This window comes from Hyperolius riggenbachi, chromosome 1 (genome assembly GCF_040937935.1).
Source record: "Hyperolius riggenbachi isolate aHypRig1 chromosome 1, aHypRig1.pri, whole genome shotgun sequence".
NCBI lineage: Eukaryota > Metazoa > Chordata > Amphibia > Anura > Hyperoliidae > Hyperolius > Hyperolius riggenbachi.
The window spans coordinates 224,037,360-224,057,746 of record NC_090646.1 but is presented as its reverse complement, the minus strand read 5'-3'; the positions used below and the strand labels follow the sequence as shown (position 1 = coordinate 224,057,746).

At 42.1% G+C, this 20,387-nt stretch overlaps 1 protein-coding gene across 7 annotated transcripts in view; it reads left to right on the top strand.

Moving 5' to 3' along the window:
* ALPK1 (alpha kinase 1) overlaps positions 1 to 20,387 on the top strand; it is a 205,727-nt gene that overhangs the window by 91,319 nt on the left and 94,021 nt on the right. For all 7 annotated transcript variants that reach the window (XM_068281338.1, XM_068281329.1, XM_068281346.1 and 4 more), the window contains one exon: positions 6,371 to 6,548. In XM_068281338.1, the coding sequence (XP_068137439.1) occupies positions 6,431 to 6,548 (118 nt within the window). In that variant the 5' untranslated portion in view covers positions 6,371 to 6,430. The remainder of the gene's footprint in view (positions 1 to 6,370; positions 6,549 to 20,387) is intronic.

Sequence of the window (20,387 nt, the reverse complement as noted above, 5' to 3'; positions counted from 1 at the left end):
ACAAGCCTTATATGGCATGACATAGATGACATATTTCACAAAAAGACTTAAATATAATGCCCTTTCTCAATAAACTTTTTTCTTCTGAGTTCTCTCTTAGGGCCCGTTTCCACTTGAGCTGCACGCGGCGGCACTTCCGGTTCTGTGGGTATGCAGACTAATCCCATCAGCCGTGCCATGCACGGCTATGGGATTCGCAGCCTCCCAAACCATTTCGGATGGAAATGCCTGCCGAATCGCTAGCGCAAGCGATATGGCCAGCGGCGCTATGGTTCTCTATGGCAGAGTTTCCCCGCGTGATTTGCCTGCAGGGAAACTGCGGGTTCGACACGGAAACCGTGTAAGTGGAAACGGGCCCTCATTCATCTTCTGTTCTCTTTAAAATAATTTTTCATCAATCAGTAATTGGAAAAGTACTAAGAAGAAGGTGAAAAAAAGTACTATCAAAATTATTTTGAGTATTTTCTTACTTGCTGGTGGTTTCAAAGGTATTTTGTTGACAAGGAGTGAAACTATGACTTAGGCGAAAACTCAGGAGAAAATGTAAATTGCACAGATGTGTATTTAGAGTAGGTCTCAGGCAGAGTCTTTGGTTGAGCAAATTCATCTCTGCCACTTCCTAAAGCTTCTATAGTTACAGTGTCCAATATATGTTGACAATACGGTTTTGAAATAAAGGTATATTTTCCTACATTGTGCACGTTTCCCCCCTGTACTGTAGAAAATAGTAAAAATTTGTAACAATAGGTTAATAAGGGTGTTAATTGGTTATTTTAGCTTTAGAGGGCTTTAGTTGGTGTGGTTTTACGAGTTGGCCAACAGTACTCATTTTATCCTCTCTGTTATGGTGCCTCAGTTGCATGCCTCATTCCATGGGCTTGCATTGTAGTGCTGCAAATATAGGATTCCCCCCACCCATTATTATGCTTCCAGATCTAGTGCTCCCCTCCTTTTTTAGTGCCACTTTATAATGTCCTCTTTATAATTCCTTAATATATACCGCTACCTTGTATAATTACTGCTTTATAGTGACCACTTACAGTCAGGTCCATAAGTATTGGGACATGACACAATTCTAACATTTTTGGCTCTATACACAACCACAATGGATTTGAAATGAAACAAACATAATGTGCTTGAACCACTTGAGGACCACAGTACTAAACCCCCCTAAAGACCAGGCCATTTTTTACTAAAAGGGCCATTGCAGCTTTAAGGCCAAGCTGCAGGACTGCACAACTCAACACACAAGTGGTAAATTTTTTTCAAGAATTTTAGGCCTCCAATTCTTAAAGAGGAACTTCAGCCTAAACAAACATACTGTCATTAAGTTACATTAGTTATGTTAATTAAAATAGATAGGTAACATAATCTCTTACCCACCCTGTTTTAAAAGAACAGGCAAATGTTTGATTTCATGAGGGCAGCCATCTTTTTGGTTGAAAGGAGGTGACAGGGAGCATGAGACACAGTTCCAACTGTCCTGTGTGCTGATCACCCCTCCCAGTTGCTAGACAACGTGAATAAAAACATAGGAAATCCCATCATGCTTTGCACAGTATCAGGGAAAACCCGCCCGGGTAGTTTTCTTTGATGGGTGGAGCTTAGGTAAAAATGCAGCTAAAAATTATGCTTTGGTAAGAAAAACAAAGTTCTGATGCTGTGAAACTGTTAAAGAAACACCAAGCCTTTTCAGTTCTGCTGAGTAGATTTTTAATCCGGAGGTTCACTTTAAGTCATAACTCACCAAAATATATCAGAATAAAGGCCTAGTACACATCCTGCGTATAAATAAAAGACTAGAACACAAAATTGTTGAAATAATTACATTTATAAATAAACTTAAAAAATAGTGAAACTACAAATAAGGCACCAGACTATACAGTATGTACATAAATACCTAATACACCTCCCGTGTGTGGTATCTTTTGAAACGGGATGGCACAGAGGGCGACATCACAATGGGGGAAGTAGAAGCGTGATTCCTTTTGAACTTTATTCCCTTTGCTATCAGTCTTAGGCGGCAGTCAGAGAGTAATCAAAATCCAGGCAGAGGTCGTGCAGGCGGCAGGCAGAGAGTACTCAAAATCCAGGCAAAAATCAGTAACAGTAAGGCAGAAGCACTTAGCTCAGAAACAGTTGGGAACCAAATGACTATATTGTTAACATCCTGTGCTTTCAAATGAGCTTATCTGCCATGGCAGTCAGCAGACACAGAGGAGAGATCAAATTACAACTTGTGATTAGTGACAAATGAGGAGGAATTAGACAGGCTAAACTCTTTATATACATGTAGGCAACATTTCTCTCTGTTTACCTTCTGTCCTGTGCCGCAGATCAGGTCTAAATGGGGGGATCAGACAAGCTAAACTCTCAAAATACATGCAGGCTGCATTTCTCTGTTTTCTTCTGTCCGGTCCAGATGGGGGATTAGGCAGGTTAAACTCTCTATAGACGTACAGGGCACATTTCTCTGTTTTCCTTCTGCCCTGTGCAAACGTTCAGGTCCACTTTGAAATTTTGTTCTGCCCCCGATGACGTCACAACATATGCGTACGGAGGTACGCTTGCGACGCTTCGCCGCTGATTGGCCACCGGAATTTCGGAAGAAGAGGTGGTGAAGGGGATCCAAGTGGCCGGGGAGAGAAGCCTGGGTCCCGCTGGCCAGCACTCATCGCACACGAGACCCAGGAAAACAGCTGAAGCAGAGGTTTGAGCCAGCCCAAGCTGAGCTCGGGCTTATTGCTTCCAGCATCTAATACCTAGGCCGGGCTAAGGTCGGGAATACCGCCAGGGGGGTTAACAAGTGGGAGAGGCACATATGCAAACTGTTGTAATTCCTACACCGTTTAACTGATTTGGATGTAAATACCCTCAAATTAAAGTTGACAGTCTTCAGTTAAAGTACATTGTGTTCCTTTCATTTCAAATCCATTGTGGTTGTATATAGAGCCTAAAATGTTAGAATTGTTTAGGTGTCCCAATATTTATGGACTTGACTGTATATAGTGACCCAACTTATAGTTCTCGTTTTATTTAGGCCCATTTTACACTTAATCAGTTGCTTTGAGTTAGAACTGAAAGAAAACTGCTTTTCAAAGTAATGCCCATGTTTTCCTATGGCACCTTTCACACCTAACGCATTTTAACTGAAATCTTTTTCACAATACACTGCTATGGAAAAATCGCATACTAACGTGTACCAACGCATACAATTTAAGTGTAAAAGGGCCCTTAGCGTTCCCCTTTTAGAGTTTTCGCCTACAAGGTTTAATATATTATGCCCCACCAAAGTGCCCCCATTTTATAGTGTTACCTTAGTGCTTTTCATGTATTGTATCCCGTTATATACAGTGTAGTGGAGGTGTCTTGACACCTTGTAGGAAAAGGCATAGGAGACAAAAACGGGAGCCCAATAGTGTGGTATGTTAGATACAAACTTGAAGATATTAAGTAAGAAACTACTCACAAAGGAGGGTTGCAGAGGGGCAACTGACCACAGGAAGCAGGTGGAGACAACAAACCCGACTCCACTCGGGTGGCCCTTAAAGGGAACCTGTACTGAGGAAAATTATTTAACCACTTCTTTCTAAAAAAAAACTACATAAATAGTTACTTAAGGGATTAAACTTTTTAAATATACATGTTAAGAGAGCATCTTATTCATTTTTTTTTTAATTATAAGCTTGTAAATAGTGATGAACGCAAATTGAAAAAATGCACCTTTATTTCTAAATAAAATATCGGCGCCATAAATTGTGATAGGAACATAATTTAAAAGGCGTAATAAGCGGGACAAATACGCAAATAAAATACATGGGTTTTAATTACGGTAGCATGTATTAATTTTAAACTACAGTGGCCAAAAACTGGGAAATTATGATTTTTTTCATTTCTTTCTTAATCTTCTTGTTAAAATGGATTTAGAAAAAAATAATTCTTAGCAAAATGTACTACCTAAAGAAAGCCTAATTAGTGGCGGAAAAAACAAGATATAGATCAATTAATTGTGATTAGTAGCAATAAAGTTATTGGCGAATGAATGGGAGGTGAACATTGCTCGGATGCATGAGATTTTCCACGCTGTAGGCTGAAGTAGTTAAAATAAACACATGAAGTAACTTCAAATGAACATTACATAGTTACCTTGCCATCAGTTCCTCTCACAAGCTCACAATTTTCTTCTAACAATGATCCCTTCTAGTTCTGACAATATTTTGGCAGAACTTAAATATATCAGTTGCTGTCAGTTATTTATCAGTTACTGTCAGTTTCAGCTGAGAGAACTGATGTGTCCATGCTTCTCTATGGCTCAAGTGGGCAATGTTATAGTTTAACAGTGTGCTGACCAGAAAGCTGTTATGGTGTAATGGCCATTTTCAAAATGTAGGACGGAGAATTCCATTGATCACAGTGGACAAACAGGACGCAGGAGAGGAGGAAGAGATTGAGGAGTAGACTACACAGGAGGTAAGTATGACTTGTGTATGTTTATTTTGACTTTGAATTTTCAGTTCAGGTTTTCTTTAAGGACCTGGTGGCGGTCGCTCTCTTGGAAAAAAGGGGACAGATGTCCACCGTGGTGGAAACCACGTGTGTTCTGTCACCACCCCTCGAACAGGGGTATATAATATGTATATGATATGCACAATTTGTGGACAGAGGCACCCTGGTGGATAAAAGCTTTTAAAAGCAGTTTAAAGTCGAAAGGAAAACGAGGTAGCTTACCTCAATGATGAAATCTTTGTATTAATAAAAGATTTTATTTAGCACAGGCAATGCATTTCACAGGTCTGAAACTGCTTCCTCAGGCCAATAACTAGTGCTTCACACGCTAATCGCCCTAATGTGAATGGGCCCTAAGAGTTTGTTTGTTGTAACCTCTATGGACGCTTTCTGCATGAGTAATTAGGTGTAAAGAGCAGGAAGCATCACATTCCCTCTAACACTGGAATAATGACCACACTGTGACACACCCATCAAGCATTTTGCCGTTAGCAGCCCTATGCAATAGCTGTAATTGCCGGTGTAGCTAAAACCAAAGCAAGAAATCCATGTGTGTGGTGTGTGGATCTGAACTGAGGGTATTTCTTGTGCCTGCACTGTTGTTGCTGCTGTTGAATGTCATATCATTTACACCTAAGTGCCCATTTCTACTATGTCCGGATCTGCAGAGTGTCCCTGCATGTGAGTGGGTCAGGGAAACGCTGCCTATCCCAGTAATGACTTGCTGTCTAGATTGCACTGCTGTGCGAATCTGGACAGCATGCTGCAGTTGGGGTCTGGCAATGATTTTAGGAGACTGGTAAACCTGAGATCACTTGCAAGTGAGTCAGAGCCAGTCATTCTGGATAGGACTTTTGTCACCAGGGTAGAGATTGGTTAAAGCAGGGCTGTCCAACTCCAGTCCTCAAGGACCATATCCATGCCAGTGTTTAGGATGGACGAGAAATTGAAAAATATGTTCTACTTGATTTTTTGCACCTTTCATGATTCAGTCCCAATTAATTTGAGCTGTGCCAAGAACGTGTGAGGACCTCGGTCTTCAAAGACTGGAGTTGGACAGCACTGATATGGCACACTTAGCAGTGCACCCCTGTTTGCCATTTTTACTAATGGTATAAGTGGGAGAACCAGATTAGTGGAGATGGAAGCTAAGTCACACCTCCCAGCTCTAGGTGGTCTTGTGGATAATCTGACACTATTAATGTGCAGTTGATGGACCAACAACTTTTACCTGCTTCCTGTTCTCCTCAGGTCTAAAAGACCCGTTGCACATCTTGGTCCAGGTGACGAGATCCGCTGTGCACTAGTTGCTAAAGTATTATGGCCATGCATGTCTGTTTATGGTTTTTAATTTTCTAACATATACATACATAGGTATGTAGCTTGTGGACCAGTACATATTCACAATGGACATACAGTATATGTAGTGCATGTGTTGTCTTCAGAAAAACGTTGTTAATCACTTGATGTTATACATGCATGACTGTATGGCAGGTGCTCGGGAAGTGACAGCTGGGGACTCTTCATCAACAAGTAGCTATAGAGTCTGTCATGTCATTAAAAGCTGTAAATGAATTTGTGTCAGGTCTTTACGGAGAACAACATTTCTGTACCTCTGTCTAGCTTGGCTATGTTCTTCTTCCCCACATGTGCTGGGCACCCTGCCGTAATTCACACACGTCTCTAATAAAGCGCTCAGATGCTGTCCTGTGTTTTTATGTACTTTTCCTCCTTTATCTATCCGCAGCTTGAGGCTTGCTCATAATTGATGATGCTTTAGTTAATCATCTCTTTTCCTCTTTTGTTCAGCAGGTACCTCAACCTTGAAAGATTCCTTTTATTCAGAATATGTGTCTTCTCCTAGGTCATTGATCATAGAGCACCCAGGGACACTCAATTCACAGTCAAGTGGGAAACGGTCATCATGAATAATCAGGAGGTTGTGCCTGTGCTACAAGAGTGCAAGCAAATGCTGGATGTTCTCGCTTCAGAGGTGTCAGAGCCGTCTGAGCAGGAGAAGAATGACTACCAACAGTGTGAAGGTGAGGACCTTATGTGACAGCACAGGACAGCCAGCAGGTTCCTCTCTGCCTCTGTGCAGCTCAGCCGTATGCACTGGCTCCTGCTCTATTTTTCTTCCTTTGGCAGGCGAGGCTGGCAGGACTGTTGGGTTTGTGGGACATGAATGGGATGTGGACCACAGGCAGAAAAGGAAACTCACTTTGTTAGGATGAATTGCTGTCACTTCTAATTTCAGGCTCCACTAAACCCAGGCGGAGCCGCATTTATGTATGGAAATAGAACAATGAGCAAAAGTTTCATGGCAGGTGACATACTTTTTTGAATATTAGAAAATGATGGAGGACAAGCGATTGCCGCAGCGTGTCACAAATGTGTTAGTGCTGAATGGGCTGGAGATTTGAATTTAATGACTTAACTTGCTAATTAGTTTTGCATGATTTATCCCAAAGAGAGTTGACGAAAACATTTTTTTTTAATTCCGAAGATTAAACAAACCAGCAATACATAGAAAATTGGTCTTAATGATATTTGTGACAGCTTTTGGCCTGTTGTACTTCTCTGCTAATGATGGCATTGAATTAGCATAACTGAAATCTTTATTCCATTCAATATGAACACGTTCACGGTCTTTGCAGCGTAATGTGTTAGCCAGTTAAATGGGAATTAAAACTTTTATTTTTCAATGAACATATTATTGGTAATATTATAAGATATTCTTTATTTTGAGTTGGATTCATTAAATCTGAATCCTAAAAAGTTATAAGCTTAACATTAACAATGTCACAAATTATGCAGTTGACACTAGTAAGGTCAGAAGAAGCTGGGCCTTGTAAAAATGGCGTAGTTAATGACATAAAACATGAATGAAAGGATATAGGGGAATTGTAACTGGGAAGAACTATGAACCAAAGCAAAATTGTATTAAAGAGTGCACAGAGTCTTGTGAAACCGCCTAAGAGATTGCAAACAAACCAGACAACATGGTAGGTGTCAAAATGGAGCAATAGTGTTCTTCTCAGAAGAATGAAAAGGTGTTTGATTATATTGTCTCTCTTAATTTATAATTTACATTGACCCTTTATCCTGCATTGAGAATGCACGATGGAGTTATGTCCATGTATGTAATAAAGATAAGCATCAGTGATGGGGGTGCTACGTTAAAGTTAGGCATCTGGAACGGGTTGAAGTAGGGAAGAGTTTACTGTTAGGCATCAGGAAGATGTTAAGGGAAGGGGGGAAATTAGGGTTAGTTGTCAGGAAGGGGATAAGGTTCAGGTAGGTTAACTCATACATCTAAATATTCTGGTAACCAATGAATAGACCATAGTGCATTTAATCAATTTGGTTTGCTAACTAATAAGTGGATTGCCTAACCCAAAGCTTCGCATTTAGCTCTAACGTCCCCCCAAACCTTAACACCTTCTTGATGCCTACTCCTAACTCCCCCATCTTTTTATGAACATAATTTTGTTCTTGTTAATATGGAAAATGTTAATGACAGTAGAATTATATGTCTATTAAACAATGTGCATTTGGACAGTTTATCAGAAGCAAAGAATCTTTTTATAGCCATTGAGTTTCAGTGTCAGAAAGCTTACACTACATCACCATAGTACAGATAAGTGCCATAGTATTCACTCCCAGTAAGATGCCTTTCTGAGTCAACTAGGACATTTAGATGTTATTTAACTTAGTTTTTGCATTGAGGACCTCTGCAAGGCACAGTCCTTTTATGGAAACTGGTTAGCATTTGTTTCTATAGACTTGTACCAATTCGTACCCGTGTTCTTTCTTAACCTAGATGTGCATACTCTCAAACTAAGATGTAGAGTTGGGCCGAACGGTTCGCCGGCGAACGTGGTTCGCGCGAACTTAGGTTCAGTGATCCTGCCACTGCATACTTGTTCTGTGAACCCACCCACCACCACTGCATACCTGTTCAGTGATCCTGCCACTGCATACCTGTTCTGTGAACCCACCACTGCATACCTGTTCTGTGAACCCACCCACCACTGCATACCTGTTCAGTGATCCTGCTGCCACTGCATACCTGTTCTGTGAACCCACCCACCACTGCATACCTGTTCAGTGATCCTGCCACTGCATACTTGTTCTGTGAACCCACCCACCACCACTGCATACCTGTTCAGTGATCCTGCCACTGCATACCTGTTCTGTGAACCCACCACTGCATACCTGTTCTGTGAACCCACCCACCACTGCATACCTGTTCAGTGATCCTGCTGCCACTGCATACCTGTTCTGTGAACCCACCCACCACTGCATACCTGTTCAGTGATCCTGCCACTGCATACTTGTTCTGTGAACCCACCCACCACCACTGCATACCTGTTCAGTGATCCTGCCACTGCATACCTGTTCTGTGAACCCACCACTGCATACCTGTTCTGTGAACCCACCCACCACTGCATACCTGTTCAGTGATCCTGCTGCCACTGCATACCTGTTCTGTGAACCCACCACTGCATACCTGTTCAGTGAACCCGCCACTGCATACCTGTTCTGTTCAGTGGACCCGCCACTGTATACCTGTTTAGTGAACCCGCCACTGCATACCTGTTCTGTTCAGTGGAGTTTGGTGTGTCAGTGTGAAGCAGTACCTTAATTACACTACCTGATTGATGTATACACATGCAAGATGTTTTAAAGCACTTTAGGCCTGTCATTTAGCATTCAATGTGATTTCTGCCCTTAAAACGCTGCTTTTCGTCAAATCCAGATTTTTCCCGGGGACTTTTGGCGTGTATCCCACTCCGCCATGCCCCCCTCCAGGTGTTAGACCCCTTGAAACATCTTTTCCATCACTTTTGTGGCCAGCATAATTATTTTTTTTTTCAAAGTTCGCATCCCCATTGAAGTCTATTGCGGTTCGCGAACTTTAACGCGAACCGAACCTTCCGCGGAAGTTCGCGAACCCGGTTCGCGAACCTAAAATCGGAGGTTCAGCCCAACTCTACTAAGATGGCGTGCTTGTACACAAAAACAGTCTCACTGCATGTTAGAACAGACTGTGAATACCACTTGTCCCTCTGTATTGTGTTACCAACATAGTGAACTGTCAATCCTAGGAGTGAATGTGTGCTGCTTTAGTACTTATTAAGTTACTGTACAGGTCCAACCAAACAGTTGTTTTATACTGTGTCCATTTGCCCGTCCCAATACAAATTGCATTAATTTCATTCCATAGTGACATTTTCACTCAGGGTGACTGTTTCCTATTTCAGCTTTTAGTGTTCCACGGAGCTGTATCCAAAACATTACACCTCTGACAAGGGTTCCCCATTTATTTGAGTTGAAAAAAGACATCTATCCATTGAGTTCAACTAGAAAAAAGGTACAACACTAGCATGCACTCTCACATATCCCTGTTGATCCAGCAGAAGGTGAAAAACCTTTACAAGGCGTGGTCCATTTATCCCCAAACAGGAAAAAATTCTTCCTGACTACAGATGACTATCAGATAAAATCCCTGGATCAACATCACTGGGAATTGCCTATTAATTATAGCCATTAATGTCTTCCAATGCAAGGAAAGCATTTAAGCCCTCCTTAAATGCATAGATATAGAATTTGCCATTCCACCTTTTAATTACTCATACTATAAAGAACCCTTTCTTAAAGAGTACCTAAATTATAAATTACAGTTTGCTTTAAACCTAATAAGTTACCAAGATATATTAAATCACACATTATAAAGTGTTATTTTCTCACCCCTATAGTCCGTATTCCACATATGGTCTTGAAATCCCCACCCACAGTAGGAAATTGGGCCCAGGCCTTTTTTATATTTCCAAACCATAGGTGCAAAGGATGCTGGGGGATTGATGTCATAACTCCACCCCTCATGTCCATGTGATCTAATCAAGGCAGATAGAAAACTGAAATAAGAATTATAGCAAACAGGGGCGTGGCTTGACGCTGCTAGAAGATGGCCGCTTGAATCCCTCTCTCCCGCAACGTGTCCGCTATTGCTACTGACCCAGCGAATTTGGGCTGACTGTTCCAGCGATGCCAGGTACCCGCAGCACCCAGAACTCTTCGGCTACCCCCAAGACTAACCAGACGCAGATCGGCAAATCTGTCGCGGAGATATTCCGGACACACAAAACGAGCGCTAAGGCCTCCAAGATGGCGCCGACGGACGAGAACCATGACGCACCGTCCTCTCCCCAAGACACTGACCCGAAGGCAAGTAACAAGCAGAGGTCCCCTACCCTAGCCGACATGCATAGTATAGCGGAAGACATTAAAAAGTACATGCATGCCACAATCTCGGAGGTCCGAGCAGACGTAGCGGCCATAGGCCCAAGACTACAAGCTCTGGAAGCCGCAGACCAGCAGAAATCCACGCAGATCAAATCCCTCAATAAGAAAACGAATATTCATGATATTAGACTTCTGGAGCATGCAAGGCAGCTCGAGGATCTAGATAACAGAGGGAGAAGATGTAATATTAGGGTAAAGGGGGTCCCAGAGGGAGTGACGTCGGAGAAAATACAGGAGGCCTTGACATCCATCTTTAATAGCTTACTGGAGAGATCCACAGATACAGAGATAGCGTTTGTGAGGGCACATCGAGCTCTCCGCCCAAGAGGATCTGAGGCAGACAAAGCAAGAGATATCATATGCTGTCTGGAGTCCTTTCCACTAAAAGAAGCAATAATGAGGGCGGCAAGAACACAGGACGCCATTCTGTTTAACGAAATCCCTATCCAATTATATCAGGATCTCTCCCCGATAACTCTGGCGAAAAGAAGGGTACTGAAACCCCTCCTGCAAGCTCTGAAAGATAAGGGTTTAATGTACCGCTGGCACTTCCCATTTTCGCTATCAGTGATGACCGGAGGGAAAATTTATGTGTTAAAATCAGCTGCAGATACCACCACCTTTTGTAAGGATTTGGACCTGCCAACAATGGATATACCGAACTGGGACTTTGCCTCTCCATTCCAGAAAACAGAAACAAGTGCATCGGCTAGCACCCGTAGATCGCGATCTAGATCGGCCTCTATAAGCCACCGATCCAGAAGTAGAGAGCCAAGATCCCAGGATACACCTGCTCATTCACGGCAAGATCCAAACACTTCAGAAGAAGAGGACTAATGTCGGTGCGCACGGAACTCTAATATGGCTACAAAGGAGAAGCATTCCTGCTCTCTCCCCTCTGCCGGACATCTCCACGCGACAACTTATGGAGCCGAACCCCTCTGGGGGCTTCTTTTTCTCGTTTGTGTTCTATTTTTGTGTTCCCCGTTTTCCTCTTGCCCCGTATACGGAAGTGGTAACTATAAACACTCCTTTTGCACCCTAGGCACCCAATTTTTTTTTTTTTTTTTTATGCAATCTTTCCATACTTCTCAGGATTTTATATATGCATGGTTTGTTTATCTATTTGCTAGGTGAGGACACAGCGTTTATTGTTCATAAGGGCAGGAAAGCTAGATGAGGGGTAGGATTAGCTCAATGACTGTAAGTAATGTACAACTGCACTTGCTCAATGGAACATAGCGAACTTTAATGATACTAATATCAAGATGAGCAGCTATTAATGTACACTAGTAATTATGATGTATTATGTTACGTATGCCATGTTCTGGTCTCACTGCTCTCTAATTCCACCTCCTACCCCTCCCACGTCTCTTGCATCCTAGCACGGAGCATTCCTTTTAACAGGTAGATAATGAAACTTTATGCCTGCAACACTAAAACTGGAATGCTCTGCTGTGTATAGGCTCTGCACCACCTTTCTCCCCTCTATATCCCCTCTGTGCCCCCCCCCCCCCCCCCCATATACTTTTCCACCCCTTTTAACGCTTTACTAGGCACTTTTCACCTGAGATATTTCCGCATTCCTTCCTTGTGCATGCAAAAGGAGACAGTTAATGCTGGAAGTTTGATATTGAGATAATTTAACCACTCTGTTCGCTGACAAACCTTAAGACTAAGTAAATATAATCCGGATATTCTTCCATACTATTGCGGGTATACGCATAGCTATCAGTAACTATCAAAATTTAGTTATCTCTGATTATATAGGTCTGCAACCCATACTGGGGCAGACGCAGACGGGGTAATAATAATACACCTGGCTGTCGCGGGACGATAGGCCCAGTTTCAATTACGCCAAATAATAGCGGACACAGCGGTTCAATTATGTCTTGACTTTAAAACCAGAGGTTGGACCATAGAATTAGTTAATGGTTAAAACTGTCAATCCATAGTTTAGAAAGGCTTCGGCACGTCTTCCGACCCCCCCACACAGTGTATTTCTAATACACTGACATTGTTTAACCCACTTAGGTGGTGAGTGCGACCCTCCAAATCGCACTCACGTGGGAACGTTTATGCTTGCTCACATAAGCACTGTTGTTTGTATATCCAGGGTGCACATGCTCTCACACCGGGGAGTCCTCCTTCTCTTATCCATACTCCTACTTCTCCCTCTGACAGTTAACTGTCTCCTGTTCGGGTGTTCGGAAACCCCCTCCCCACTGACACATACTATACATAGCAATAAGATGGCACTGGAGGAGGTAACAGGTACAAACCTGGAGGGTAGGTCCCGATGGAGGATGATTTCACTCAACGTAAATGGTCTTAATACGCCAGAAAAGCGTACCATAGTATTTGATTACCTGACAAGAGAAAAGATACATTTCGCATTCCTACAGGAAACGCACCTGCGTACTAATCATATGCCAAGGAAGTTTCATTACAAATTTCCACTCTCATTCCATGCAACTTCCCCCGTTTCTAAGACCAAAGGAGTATCTATCTTCCTACACAGGGACATTTCATTTGTGGAGGAGGGAAGAGAGGAGGACCCAGAGGGACGATACCTATTTGTGAAAGGGAAGATAGCAAATAAGGAGATCACACTAGCAAACGTGTATGTCCCTAACAGGAAACAGCCATCTTTTATAGCCTCAACCTTAACAAAGTTATCTAATTTTAGCAGAGGCCTCTTGATTTTATGTGGGGATTTCAATATCCCGCTGAACCCCTTACAAGATTGCTCCAATGGATCATCAGCGCTCTCATATAGAGCTCTGAAATTTGTTAAAACCAAATTACAAAACATGACGCTGATGGACCCTTGGAGAATCTCCCATCCAAATAAAAAGGATTATACCTATTTTTCTCCAATTCACCGGAAGTATTCCAGAATCGACTATTTTTTTATATCACAAAGAGACCTAAACCTTGTTAAAAACACCTCGATTGGCACCAAATCAATATCTGATCACGCGCCAATCTTCCTGACTCTCTTAATTCCCGATAAAACATCTACAACGTGGTCATGGAGGTTACACCCTAACATCCTCACTGACAAAGTTAGAATGCAAAAAAGTAGAGAGGCGCTGGAAGACTACTTCCAATTGAATAACAACTCGCAAGCGTCCAAATTATCCATATGGGAAGCACATAAGGCAGTAATGAGGGGACATTTTATAAGAACGGGTGCCAAACTGAAAAGGGAAAGGGAGGAGGGCAGAGCAAACCTGATAGAAAAAATAAAACGTCTGGAAAGGGCCCATAAGAGATCCCTGGCCGTTGCTAGCCTAGAGGACCTAAACAAAGCCCGCATTGATTTGGACAGGTTATTATATTCAGATGCGAAGCGTAAACTGCTAGCATACAAAAAGATTTTTTATGAACATGGGAATAAAAGTGGGAAGTATCTAGCAAGGGCCCTCAAAAAGCAGACTCTCCGTACTCATATTACATCCTTGTTAGATAACAAACAAAACAAATTGTACAGATCTGAGGAGATTGCGGAGGGATTCCGACAATTCTATGAGTCCCTATATAACATACAGGACTCGGGGCTGGCCACTGGACCAGGCTTGTCAAGACCTAAATGTATACAGGAATTTATTGCTAGACATGCTTCATCCTTTCAACTAGAACAATCTGATCGTGAAGACATGAAAGCTCCTATATCAGAGGATGAATTTCTCTTAGCGGTCAAAGCCTTGAAAACAGGAAAGGCGCCTGGCCCAGATGGCTTTACAAGCCAATATTATAAACTACACGCTAACAAATTGGCCCCAGCCTTTGTAGCAGCATTTAACGCAATTACAGATGGAACTATCCCCTCCTCCCAATTTCTGGAGGCACATATTGCCGTGATACCCAAGTCCGACAAGAACCCTCAGCTCTGTACAAATTACAGACCCATATCATTGCTAAATCTTGATGCCAAACTCCTAGCAAAAATATTAGCAAACCGACTCCTTCCTTTCATACCAGCTCACATAAATGCAGATCAGGCTGGGTTCGTTCCAGGTAGGGAAGCAAGAGACAATGTCATGAGGTCAATTGACTTGATGGCGTTTACTAAAAAGAGGGGTCTGAAGGCATTTATGCTTTCCACTGACGCGGAAAAGGCGTTTGACAGGGTGGCGTGGGATTATATTCATGCCACCCTGTCGCGTCTAGGAATCGGAGAGGCAATGTGTAGATGGATCGGACTCTTATACACAAACCCATCGGCTCGGGTGAAAGTAAATGGGGTATTATCTAGACCATTCCTTATCACAAATGGGACCAGGCAGGGATGTCCCCTGTCACCCTTAATTTATATACTAACTATGGAACCCTTCCTAAACGCAATTAGATCAGACCCTAATATTCAGGGTATCACAGTCGGGTCATCCCACCATGTAGTAGCTGCATTCGCAGACGACCTACTGTTCTTTCTCCGGAACCCCCTTATTTCACTACCAAATTTAATTAAAAAATTCACGGAATTCGGACATATATCGAATTTAAAAATAAACTTCCACAAATCGCAAGCACTGAACCTCTCTCTTGATTCTGGGTTGGTTAAATCCTGTAAAGAAAATTTTGCTTTTCAATGGGCCGAACAGTCATTCAAATATTTGGGAATCTATATCACTCCAGATCTGAAAGATCTTTTTGCAGCCAACTTTGGGAGAATAGGGAAAACACTAGAGACGGACCTACTCAACTGGGGAAAGCAATCACTCCTGTCTTGGTTTGGCAGAATGGCGGCAATTAAAATGAATTTACTACCTAGGTTTTTATACATTAGCCAATGTATTCCTATTGACTTGCCGCATAGCTTTCTTAAAAATCTTCAGTCAAAAATCTACAAATTCATATGGGGTAATAAACCACCCAGAGTCAAGAGATCCATCTTAATTATGCCGAAAGAGCTTGGGGGCACTGGTCTACCAGAGCTCCAGAAATATCATATGGCTGCCCAGCTCTCAAGGGTGGTGGAATGGGCGTTACCCCAAAATCCCAAGCCATGGGTTGAGATAGAACAGGTAACTGCCAGCTGCTCAGCAGCGTCCCTAGGATGGTTTGGACTCCCTGCAAAAACTCAGACATCCTGGCAAAACCCCCTCATTGCTGCCTCAGTGAAAACCATGAGAAAATGGCTCCCAACGCTGGGTTTATTAAAACTCCCAGGCCCACTTACTCCTCTTAATGATAACCCAGACTTCCTACCAGCTAAAGACATTCCCTTTCTCCTATCTTGGAATAAAGAAAGTTTCCCGAGAGTGAAAGACTTTGTAACACAAGGTAGGATTAAATCCATGCAAGAAATGTCGCTGTTGAATGAGAATAGGTCAATCTCTAATTGGCAGTATTTTCAAATTAAACATTTTATACAATCCATCCTGAAGGTTGATGATTGTACAGCTCCACTATCACCATTTGAAAATCTACTTACAAGCCCCATTCAACATAGACATTTAGTCTCTACACTATATCAAATGCTTTTGGTCCCAAGAGTTCCAGCTAAGATGAAATATCAAGAGCTATGGGAAAGAGACTTAGGAGAGGAAATTGAGGAAGATCAATGGCAAAAAATACTTTTACTTACACATAAAGGATCATTGAATGTCAACACACAAGAACTAGGTTTCAAGATCTTAACTAGATGGTATAGGACTCCTTCGACTCTGCACAAGATCTTCCCTGCATCCCCAGACGCATGTTGGCGATGTGGAGCCAGTGGAAGTGACATATATCACATCTTTTGGTCCTGCCCATCTTTAACACAGTTTTGGCCCTCAGTTCAACGATTAATCAATAAAATTACAGGGGATCATATCCCTCTTAACCCTGGCCATTTCCTATTGCACAATACACATGAATCTCTAAAAGCATATAAGAAGTCGGCCACCATACACCTCATTAACGCTGCTAGGGCAATGATCCCCGTACACTGGAAATCCCCAGTAGCCCCCTCGATTCAGTCCTGGATCAAACGAATAGAACAAATTGAAACCATGGAACACATGATTTTGACTTCACAAGATAGGTCAGAACAATATACTATGACATGGTCGGTCTGGAATGACTTCCAGCAGTCTGACGAATATAAACAGCTTATGAGTAACAACTAAGAAATTGGGTACGACCTCCTCTCTACTCTACTGTACTATCACTTATAGCTGCCCTCCTTTACTGCGGTTGCATATCTCTCAAGATATGCTGGGGAGTGGTTTCTTCCCGGTGTGGGAGCATGGAATCTATAAAGCTAGAATTTGTGGGGTCTTCCCTGAATGTATCCCTGGATGTATCCTATCCTAATCCACCAATTATTATATTTGAGAATTAGCCTCTTATGGTTTAATATGTATGTGGATTGAGCTGTGTATTTAATGAGACATTTTTACTCAGCTGTTCTTGCATATCCTATGTTTTCTTTGTACTTTAATAAACTTGGATTGTGAAAAAAAAAAAGAATTATAGCAAACAGACATGATAAGACAGGATGCAGTAGTTTTCCTGTCTCTTCTCTCTCCTACACACTGTGAAAAGAGAAGTAATTTTATATACGCAGGCAGAGAGCAGGGGAGGGAGGGGCAGATGAAGGAACCAGGCTGGAGGGAGGACACCATGCTGATAGCAGTGGAGGGAAGGGCAGGGGAGTTAACCAGGCTGAAGAGGAGGGCACAATGCTTTAGCAAGGTAGCAAGGCTTCAGCTTCTGGAGAAATAAGGAAGTGCTACTTACAGATATAAATGAGTTTGTTCTACCCAATATGATTTACCAGATGTAAACTTTATATGTTCATCTAACTGTACATAGTGCATAGACTACATATATGTAGTGCCAGGTGGTCTTTAAATAAATGGCTAAAACACTTTTCCTCGATGTACAAATCATGTCCCCTAGTCCTTTGCTCAAGCCTAGTACAAAAATCTGCTAAGCTTTTATATTACCCTCTGATGTGTTTATACTTGTTAACCTCCTTGGTGGTATGATTACTTCTGGATTTTAGGGTCTAAAAGCAGAACAATTTTTTTCACAAGCTTTTAGAACCTAAAAGCAGCAAAAAAATTATACTGCTGAATAGATCTGCGGCAGCCCCTGCACTTACCTCCCCTGGATCCAGCGCTGCAATTCTCCCTCCATCCACTGGGTGGTTCTCTACCCCTATAGTGAGATCACCTTCTTTTGTCATGACGACAGATGGCGATCTCACCAGAGTGATCAAGAGCCTCTGAGGGCCGGAAGAAGAAAGGCTGCCAACGTCTGGATCCTGGGGGAGGGAGTTGCAAACACCCGCTGTGCAGACTCTGCATATGCCTCCCGGGGGCTACCACGAGTCCTGCTCAAGGTTACCACTCTGAGCTGTGGATTTCCATGCCGAGCCTGACTCGAAGTTACTACTAAGGAGGTTAATTATCTTACCTCTAAGGCGTTTTTTCTTCAGACTAAATAAGTCCAGTTTATCTAACCTTTCCTGGTAAGTGAGACCTTCCATCCCTCGTATACATTTTTTGTTAGTCTCTGCACCTGCTCTAAAACTGCAATTCCCCCCTGTAATGCAATGTCCAGGACTGAATTCCATATTCTAGATGCGGCCTTATTAGAGAGTCAAACAAAGGCAGTATTATGCGAACATCCCAAGTTTTTATGTCCCTTTTTAATGCATTCCAAAATGTTATTAAAAAATGTGTATGCTTATTTTTACTCACACTTCCACAAATTTGACCCACCACAGATCACACCTGACAGGTATTGAAAAAATATTGCCTGCTGTCAGTTTAACTGCAATTCTCTGGAAAACCACAAGGTCTTTTGGAACTTTTTTTTTACATTGTTGCCACTTTCTCCTACACATACCTAGCAAATGTGGTGGTTCTAATATGCTTTACTATTAACCTTTAAAATGAACCTGAGCCAGAGCTCAGGTGAAAAATTAAATACTTTGTCATTATTACAAAGTTACATTCTATTTCTAATATAATTACTTGCCTTGAATGGGCCTTACCAAATCTTGCAGTAAACTATTGTTTTTTTTACAAAATAGTCAGAACTACAACCTTTTACCCATTAACCTGCTAACCGTGGGGTAAGGTTGATAACCTGAAGACAATAAGAACAATCTATAAGGGTCTATTTCCACTGGGGCAATTCCGATTCGGTCATGGCTTCCCTGCTGCGGCTTAGCCGCAGCCCAAACCACTAGCCATGCATGGCATGAGTAAGGGATTTGGCTGCATGCTGCAGAAACCGGCAGCATGCAGTTTAGATTCGCACTGAAGTGCGATCTGGACATCAAACCACTATAATGATAAAGCAGTGTTTCCCCGTGCAGCTCACCAAGTGGGGAATTGCTGCGAATATGGATGTAGTGGAAAAGGTCCTTCTAAAAGAAACTAGGAAACAAGAAGAAGAAAGGTAAAGAGAATGAGTAAATAAAGATAGCAACTCCATCCACGCTATCTATACCCTGCCTCTTTGACAGACAGGTAAAAGGACTCCGAGCACCTCTCACGGGCATGCCTTTAAGCCGGATGACTTCCAACAAAGTCGTGCTATGACCCCTCTGGAGGAACCTCTTGTAATGGCCATGCATGTCACTTCCTCTTCCTGCTTCATTCAGGGATGCTCTTCTCTAACAGAGAAGACAGGGGTGACCCAGAAGTTATAACATAGCCAAGATGATAGCAGCGATTTTTAAATTGAAATCGAATGAAAACTATTTGGTTTAGAATGGTGATTCAGGCTGCAAATGAAAGAGGAGAGCACAAGCTACAGAAAGGTATGCATCTTTAAGTACTTTGCCATACTGGTCGGAGTCTTAAAGGCATACCCATGAGAGGTGCTTGGAGTCCCTTTAAGGTTATGATCTGTTTAAGTAGGTTATCCTGGCATGCCAGATTTTCTCTTGTACGATACAATTTGTAACCCTCGTTTTTTTCCTCCTCAAAAACCACCGTTGGCTTTAACCAAGCTCTTGCAATGATTTTTTAACAGCAATGAGAATATAATTGATTAATTGAACCTGAAGTTTGGTCATGAACTGGTGTTTTTTTTTTTTTTGTTTTTTGTTTTTTTTACTGTGTTAATCCTGTTCACATATTTCCACTTTGAGCCTTTTGAAAGTCTTGGTCTGGGGATGTTCTTTCTGGCTTCTTATGCATTATCTGCAATGCATCTACTGCTTTCCAGAAACAAAACAGGTTAGTTCCAGATAAGGTGAATTGTAGCTCCATAGTCATTAGATTAGACACAGCACTTCAGGTAAAGGGCTTCAGGAAGTGAGGAGAGTGATCAGAGTGAATAAGGGAATAAGAATTCTCAGTGAAGAAGTGCCTTCAGGCTGGCTATTGGGAACATCAAACCATTCACACATTATAATAAATGTAATCACAGCACTAATAAAGAACATTAACTAATTAAGGCTGATAATAAAAAACACTCAATGTTTCAAATTTGTGTGCTGGGGAATAAGAACCCACTGGTTCTTAATATTTCATGTACTTTGCCTAAAGGCATTAATACTTGCAAAGTATTAAGTCAGTATTCAGTCTCTTTCTATAAATGCTGTATTGTGAACATTT